Source organism: Apus apus, chromosome 7 (genome assembly GCF_020740795.1).
Source record: "Apus apus isolate bApuApu2 chromosome 7, bApuApu2.pri.cur, whole genome shotgun sequence".
Taxonomy (NCBI): Eukaryota; Metazoa; Chordata; class Aves; order Apodiformes; family Apodidae; genus Apus; species Apus apus.
Genome location: NC_067288.1, coordinates 10,191,876 through 10,200,537, shown reverse-complemented (window position 1 = coordinate 10,200,537; position 8,662 = coordinate 10,191,876). Strand labels below are relative to the sequence as shown.

Sequence of the window (8,662 nt, the reverse complement as noted above, 5' to 3'; positions counted from 1 at the left end):
ACAGTTGGTGAAACTGTATGACAGTTCTAGTGAATAAATTGCATCTATTGATGCAGCTCTTTTTTCAAAGTGTTGGCAATATTGATTGTGAAATACAAACACTTTTGCACTGGACATCAAAGTCAACAGAACAAAACCTGGGTCCAAGGTATTTTGTATAAACAAGCCCCATTTTTCTCTAGGCAGCACCTCTCTCTCACCTTTATAAAATGCTAAAACCTTGAGAACTGACTTTTTCATCTCCTTCATAGAGCATCTAGAGTTTGCCTGTGATGCAAAGAGAAAGGTACCCTGGTTGGCATAGTTTTCATTGTTCAAGTTAGATTTTTTTCAAGCTGAGATTTTCAACTGAGCCTTCAAGCCTTCCAACTGAAAAGGTTACCAGGAACAGTCACAAGTGGTTCTTATGCTCTAAGTACAGTGCTTTCTCAATTTCTCACCTATCAGAGGATACACATCTCGCATATAAGGAGAAGGAGAATGTCTGTGACTGTAATATAGTTAATGAGAACTTGAGAAGCATGTTTGCACCACGCATTAGGTGTGACTCTTAGTTATGTGATATGTTCATGAGTGACAGGAAAATTATGCCTTACATCTGTAGAGATGTGTAAATGCCTCATTAAGTTTAATGATTACCTGTTAGAAGGGCAGTTCCACAAGAAAATCTCTGACACTGAAAAAGACAAGGGACACAATGAAACAACATTGCAATTGTATCATCACTGACCTTGCTGAATTAATTCACCTGTCCAGAAATATTTTTATAAGCATATTAATAATGAACGGTATATTGCAAAAAATGCATGAATTGGTTACAACATGAAAAGGTTATCAAGTAGGCCATGAAATCAGACACAGACTGTATGTTCAGATTTGAGTGCAATTCAACCCGAATTTGGATGTTAATTCACATATAACAGAGGGAAAAAGCAGTAAGTGGAAGAGAAAGTAAATTGCTATGAAACATTACATATAAAAGGAAACATTTAGGAACAACTTATTTTCAGTTAAAAAACTACAAGTATGACCTTTGACAGACAAAAATCTGATTCCACAACATTCTCTACAGCTAAAAAAACCCCAAACCACACCCCCTTCCAGGATGTGACAGAATGCCAATTATCCCAACAATAAAACACACTCAAGGAAAGCTATGCTATCCCATTTAGACTGACAGCTCAGTTTTGCAGCTAAACAAGGAATATATACATCTGGGAAACCAAAACAGAACATTATCAACTTCTGCTCACAATGACAAGAGGGATAGACAAAAGAAGCACAACCTTCATACTAGCTAATGACACATTTTGACACATACCATTAAACAAAAAATTAACCAGTTTATTATATGTAACATATTTACAAAATAGTACAAATTAAAGTACTGTAACTCCATTATTGCATGACAACAAAACCTCTATACAGGCAAAAGCAGCACATGAAAGAGACACTCCAGAATATTTAGGAAGTCTTTGGTACTCTAAACACAGTTTAAGATGCAGCATTAACTCAATCAATACAGGGCATTAAACACAGACAATGATATGTAAATTTATGCCACAAAATAAAGTTTATCTATGGCTTTCATTCTTCCCAAAGGCTCATTACTGGATTCAGGAATTGCTTAAAAGCTTAACAGCAACGTTAGGATGGAGAGACTTTTCAAAATTAGTCTAAAACCAAACTGTTGAAAAAAATAATGTATTTCTCAACTCAAATTAAAATGCCTCTTCTCAGAACTATATGACAGCAAAGCACTGAACACTTCACAGGCCTATTTCTCTACCCTTGATCAGGCAAAACTGTTAAAAGAACCAACTTTGTTTACTTAAGGAACACAGGATCAAGCTCACAATAGACAATAAAATCATGTGGCAAAACATGATCAAAGACTGTATACCCTAGTCCACACAGCTGTACACATCATTTACAAAATGTTTTATGCATAATCTACATATTTACAAATGTTCTCCATTGCTCCATTAAGTAATGTACTCAACATAATCACAGTTTACATAATTTTGAGGTAAATTCTTGAGCATCAGCAGAGTTTCCCTGCAAGGCCAAGTCTCAAAAGTAGAGGATTTCTAATTAGAAGTTCCTTTCACCTGGTCACACAGCAGTGTATGCTAGGTGTAGCAGATGGGTAAAATGGTTGCAGAGATGAAGAGGATTATTGTCAGTCCTCTGAGCTGTGCTTAGTTCTTCCTGATGGCCAGAAGGAGGCCAAAAAAAAAAACCAAAACAAAGAACACTGGAGACAGTCAAAAAGAATCTGAAATATGTACTAGCAGATCCTGCATCTGGACAAACAGTGCATATTATGTTGAATATTCAGTAGGAAAAACTGTGCTGTTAAATCATGCAGTGTCTTCACATACTCGTTGCAAGATGACTATTTGAAAAGAGGACAGGAAAAAGCAAAAGAGAGGATAGGGGACAGGATGAACTAACTTTCTTGATTGGTCAATAGTAACCTAGAAAGAAGACGCATTTAAGAGCTTTCTTTTCTTAGAAGTTTTCAAGCCAGGTTAGACATAATCTGTCTATATGAAACTGCACATCTGAAGACATCATCCACATTTATTTTAAGCTTTTAACTACAGCACTTCTGACCCTCCATACATTTATTAAAACACAGCCTCACCCAGGGGTGGACACCACTTTACAAGGCCTGATGTTTCAAGCTAGCTAACCTAGAGATACATTACCTTGGGAACGTTTGTAACTCACTCATGGGGCTGCCATTAACATCCCAAGTAACAAGAGAGGAAAAGAGCACAAGGAAATCTGAAAGTTCCCTTTGCATTACCTCGTAAGGGTACAAAAGGTGATAGAAACTCCTGTCTAACAAAGAAAAGACAGCTTAGAATTGGAAGCATCAAAGTTAATCAGAACCAACCAAGAGGTTAAGATAAACAGTTCTGCTCTTGAGAAGTGACATCATCTTGCATTTTATGTTAATGCTGAAAATTTTAAAACTCATCCTGTCATGACTATCCTCTGTTGCACTTCTATGGTCAGCTACCTACATGAAAAAACACACACACAAAAATAAAAAATAAAAAATAAATAAAAAAAAAGACTTGGGCTGACAAAGGATCCCACAATTCCACTTAGGGAATGCTTTTTCAAGCAACACCACATCATTACAACATTTTAAAACTTTGTCTTTAAACAAATTTTAGAAGACTTAGGCAGGACCTAAAAGTAGTCAGTTAACTAGTTATACATGTATTAATGCTACTCATGTTTACTACATTCATTTTTCTTTCAGAATGTTTTTGTGAGTAAAACTTTGTAAGGTGATAAGTAGTTTGATGTTTCAAGACAAGTCTACTGACTATACTTTATGCCCACTGGAATGACTGAAATCTCTTTGCTGCATGCAGTGATAAGGAATAATAAGTCTTCATCTCCTTTTAGCATCCCAGATGTTAGCTAGAAGAAACAGACTTGTTAAATATTCAGCCATAGCTCGTATTCATGGTGTAGTACAGGGTGAAATGAAAAGGAGCATAAAGAAATTTGCTTTCCAGACATCATCTGGGAAGGTGAGGGTTGGACTTAGTACTGATCCCCAGTGATGGCATGCTGGCAGGTCATTTCTTGCACAGCTCTGGGCAAGGTAATAAACTGTCAGAACAACCTTCTGTGTAAATCCCAACATAAAGACTGGAAGGTTCAGAGAAGACAAAAATGCTGCTGTTTAAATACTTAACAAGACCAATAACACTTGGAAGATATTACATTTTTAAATCCCTGAAAGTGATGGTCAGCGGAGGAAAGTTTATAATTCATTCATCCTCTTCAACGTAAGTTGATGGAAACCAGCCCACCTAAAAAAAAGAAAAAGCAGAATAAAATAGTATATGAAATGCACAGGGTTTGTTTTTTTTCAAATGGTTGAACTAGGCAAAACAAGGATGAGTCTATTTAGTAAATATAAGATGACAAATATAAACTTGACTGACCTGCCAAAGTTAGGGTAAGTACCCTAAATAAAAAAAATATATGCAGGTATGATAATTTGGAGACTAAATCCCACTCCCAAAAAATAACTTTTGCCCAAATTGGAAGTCTAGGCATTCAGGAAAATGTCTAGAAATACCAAAGGCAGAAGTAATTTTACTACAGGCAGGATGCTGCTATTTTTTGAATGAGCAGTTAAATACTCAACAGACTCCAGTCATGTCAAGGGAAGCCTCTTACAAAGGAAATAGTGACTGATCTGATTGCATTTCATGGAGTTAAGTTCTGTTGCCACCAACAGGAGTTTTAAATAAGACAGAACTGGAAGGCAGTCCCCACTGTTTCACACTTCATAAATTATAACATTATCTCAATTCTGAAATTAATGATGTGTCAAATAAGGATTATATAAGACATACAGGGAAACGATGTCATATTTTGTATTGTTTTATCTATTCATTTTAGGTTTTTCACTCAGACTTATTTATATATAAGTCAATTTATCATTAATGAAAGACCTCAAAACCAAGCCTAGAGCATGGGAGGAAGGAGTAACTGCGTAAATTTTGGGTTAGATTACCTTAACAAAACGTGTCCAGAGGTGAGCTTATGATCTTAAGTACAGGTTGTGAAAGTTATCAGAAAGAATGCTAATGAATAACAGGGAATCCTTTAGGATGTGGGTGGCTGCATTAGAATGAGATGCTCAATTTTCTTCACACATAAAGTGTATATAAGATGATAGGTATTTCTTCTGCTTCCCTATTTCTTCTTGTTTCTTGGCCATTTTACTTTGAGATCATAACCAGGCTCATGTACATTAAAAAATCTCCCAAATTTGCATAAAGCAGTAAAACTGGACATCTACTTCAACCAGACTCAAAACTTTCATTTCCAGCTTCTACTTTGCATTACTTGACCCTTCATTAAAAAACAGTGTACTAACACTGCAACATTATAGCCTTTATAGGTGAAAACTGAAACTGTACTTCCATGAAAGTCCCAGTGACTTGGTAAAAGTTCCTGCCAGATATGGCATTTCATATGAGTTACATTTTAGAGATCAAAGAAGCATCCTCCTATAAAAAAGGCAGCTGATTCCATTGCATTATAGTCTGCCAGAAAGCTGCAGAAATCTTTCTGTGTTAAACTGCTAAAGAGACTTTCACAGCATCAGGAACCTGAGCTTTTGACACCAAATATATGTGTGCAACACAGTTCAAGAGAGTTCAGCTGTTATTAATCCTGGTTATTTTCCAACTGTATAATTTTGCCCAGTTATCCAGTGTGGTAGCTTACATTAAATAACCAATTAATTTAGGTGGTGGGAAAGCAGCCTGGCAGGAGTTCTGCCTGGCTCCTATGAAACAGAGAAGAACATGCTGTATCTTGTGAATTTAAATACAAAAAGAAAGTTCATGATGTAAGAACACACTTTTTTTTTTTTTCTTAACAAATTCACTGACAGTGAAGACAGAAATGAGACAAAGAAGAAAAAAACCAACAACCTTACCCTTCCATTTACTTCACCTCTCCACCAGCCATTCGCACTCATCTTTGTATAAATTTTCACAACATCGCCTTTCAACAAGGACAGTTCCCTCATGTCTCTTGCACAGAAGTCATACCTGGCTATGGCAATGCCTATCACCTTTGGGCTTAGCACTGAAACAAAACAGATTTTGATATTATTAGGGTTTGTTAACTGAAGACTACTAAAGTAAATAGCAGTACTGTAAAATATAAAATAATGATTGCACAACATACACCAGCATTAGTATTATGCAAATGTGAAAGCATCTAAATTACACAGATCTAGAAGATCTAAACATAAATAGTATAAAAGTTGAAGGGATGTGATATTAATAGATTTTTATTTTTAGAAAAGAAGTCAAACTAGATGAACCATAAAAAAAAAAATCCCCCACCCTGAAACTACTAAACGCATTTGCATTTATTGTATTTTTGTGCTTCATAATAAAACTTGCTGCAAGTTACATGCATCAACATATTTTACAGGTCACTAGTTTCTCTCCAAAAGGATTATTACCATTTACAGTTGATTTAACTTTAAACCTTTAATGAAGCAAAACAAACAGAGTAAGGTGCAGTTCCTTCAAAAACAACTCCCAAGTTAAATATTAATGCACTTAAAATTGGAATCTAACATCAGCATGAGCAAACTAGTAAAGAGTTTCCACAGGAAATTTGTATGGATCATTTGTTACAATCTGCATTAACATTGGCTGATGTTAATGTACTCTTTTCAGGAGTATATTCAGTAAATCATCAATTAATTTGTTCTACAGAACTTAGGAAGAAAAAATTCTTTACAAACATAGTCCTAAGTTTCAGTAAAATTAAGACTCTAAAAATTTTAAGCTACATCAGCAATTAAGCATTGTGCCAATGTAAAGTCCTAACATTTTAAGCAATAAAAAGTTGTGAAACGTTTTTTAAAAGCCAAAGTGAAAAAAACCCAAATAATTTTACAGGAAATTATGTTTTTAACCCTCATGTAGAATGTCCAAACTTCCAAAAGAAACTTTCAACTCATTCAATAAGAGGAAAATTAACATAGCATCTAAGAGATAAAGGTTTCCAGATTTGAGCCATTTAGAAAAAAACATTTACTACTCTACTGCATTTTGTAGTTGGACTATTTGGCCAAAGCATTCTTTTTCTATATTTTTTATTCCATTAATACCACCTTCTTTTACAACTCTTTTCCTCTGTAAGTCACTGTAGATAAGAACAGGAATTTAAGAGCATAGGCAAGCTTCCTACTGAAAAGATTTCAGAAGAATTCATCATATGATCATGAAGGATGACTTGATATAACGTGCATATAATAATCATTTTTCTCAGAACCCTTTCCAGTTTTTTTAAAATTACCAATTGATTTTAGGAAATACTATTAAGATTCTAGTTTAACAATGCCTTCAACAATGTAATACTTTTAAAAAGTTCACAGCTAGTTGCCTTAAATTCAAACCAGGAACACAAAACATGGCAAATAAGCTAGAAAATCTTGACAGTTTTAGCTCTGCTAAAGATTTTTTTCTGACCCCACTGGAGACAAGTTACAGAAACACAGGCTTTTGCATAATATTATGAATTATGTGAAAATCATTATATATTCAAATAGTTTTAGCTTACAGGGCCAATATAAACATTTTATTTTTAAAATACCAACAAATACTACGTTTTAACTGTTATTAGAACTATCACAAAAACATAAGGCCTAAAAATCAGTTTTGGGAACAGATTATGCCTTCTTTTATACCATGCTATTCAAGTTTACTCCAACATTTCAGACAGCTTAAGCAGAGTACCCTTATCTGATACTTGATACAGGATGCCATATAAAAGAGAATCATCATTTCCATTTATTGCTTATATTCACAGTATGAAGATGATGTAAAAATATAGGCAATATCAAGTAATAATCAATAAAAGTATGTTAAAGTTCAAGCATATTTTTTCACGCTCTAAGTCAGATGTAGACACTACATTTTTTGATCCTGACATGAATGCTATGTCCTGTGGCCTATCAGGATTCCAGTAACCAATTTTACAGGGAAAGAGTACATCAAAGGCATCACTTGTTTTGGAGAAAGGAAAGAAAAAAAAAAAAATTTAAAAAAGCTGCATTTATTGCCCATAAGGTCAGTAACTGCTTATAGGTGTGCAGCAATATCACTGGCAGATTTGGGGAGCCATTGCAGGATAGAAGGGTGGTTCTGGGGAGCAGAGAATTAATTCAAATTCCAGAAAGGAGATAAAGGGGCAAGTAAGAAGATTACATGAGGCAAGGATGAACAAATTTGGAAAAAACATGGAAGAAAAAAACTAAGGAAGGAAGAAATGCATGGAAGAATAATAAAGAAGGAAAACACTGAGGAAAATAGTTGTTTCTCTCTCCCTGTGATACGCCCTTCTCACAATTCTGCATCTATATCCCCTAAGGGTTGCTCTTGTATATTCGTCTCCATGATCCTTGAAGCAATGTAGATTTACTTGCACTGTTTAACCAAACCTTGGTTCTATTATACAAGCATAGGCAGTGCCTTCAGTAGTGCTCAGTAGGCAGCTTAACCCTTTCCCTGTGTTACCAGCTTCCACATTAGCAGAACTAAGCCAGCTCTAAAGATCCTTTTGAAAAAAAAAAAAACTTTTAATATAATAAATAAGTATTTGTTCATTTAATGTAAGCAAATTCTTTGGCTATTGTAAAACAGATGGTTTTATTAAGAACATATGAAGTAAAGTAACCTTTCAGAATTTGAAATCCCATTCAAAAAGGGAGATAAGCTTAAATTAAGAATTACTAATCAGTATTTTCCTTTAATGTTTTTACTTGTATAAAGAAAAACTTTACACAGCATATTGTGATATGCAAGACACTGAATTCTTACTTACTGTTACAACTACTTCAGAATTTTTTGATACAGCAGTTTTTCATAGGAAAAAAGGAATATAATTATAATTTGTTGAAACCATATACAGGAATTTGTGATATACTTAAAGTAACCCTGAGTTTTGATTGCTGTCCTATCACCACAGGCCACTTCACAATTTTGTTTTCACAGAACAGGTATCAGCTTCAGTAAAAATGGACTTTATAATCAAGTACCATGCAGTTGAATGAAAGAGGCCATCTTCTATCCTAACCCAAAAGGATGAA

At 34.6% G+C, this 8,662-nt stretch overlaps 1 protein-coding gene across 2 annotated transcripts in view; it reads right to left on the bottom strand.

Annotated features, from left to right (window-relative positions):
• Positions 1 to 1,323: 1,323 nt before the first annotated feature.
• VAV3 (vav guanine nucleotide exchange factor 3) overlaps positions 1,324 to 8,662 on the bottom strand; it is a 155,566-nt gene continuing 148,227 nt past the window's right edge. For both annotated transcript variants that reach the window (XM_051624781.1, XM_051624783.1), the window contains 2 exons: positions 5,489 to 5,640; positions 1,324 to 3,842 (listed from right to left, as the gene is read on the bottom strand). In XM_051624781.1, coding sequence (XP_051480741.1) covers positions 3,801 to 3,842; positions 5,489 to 5,640 — 194 coding nt within the window. In that variant the 3' untranslated portion in view covers positions 1,324 to 3,800. The remainder of the gene's footprint in view (positions 3,843 to 5,488; positions 5,641 to 8,662) is intronic.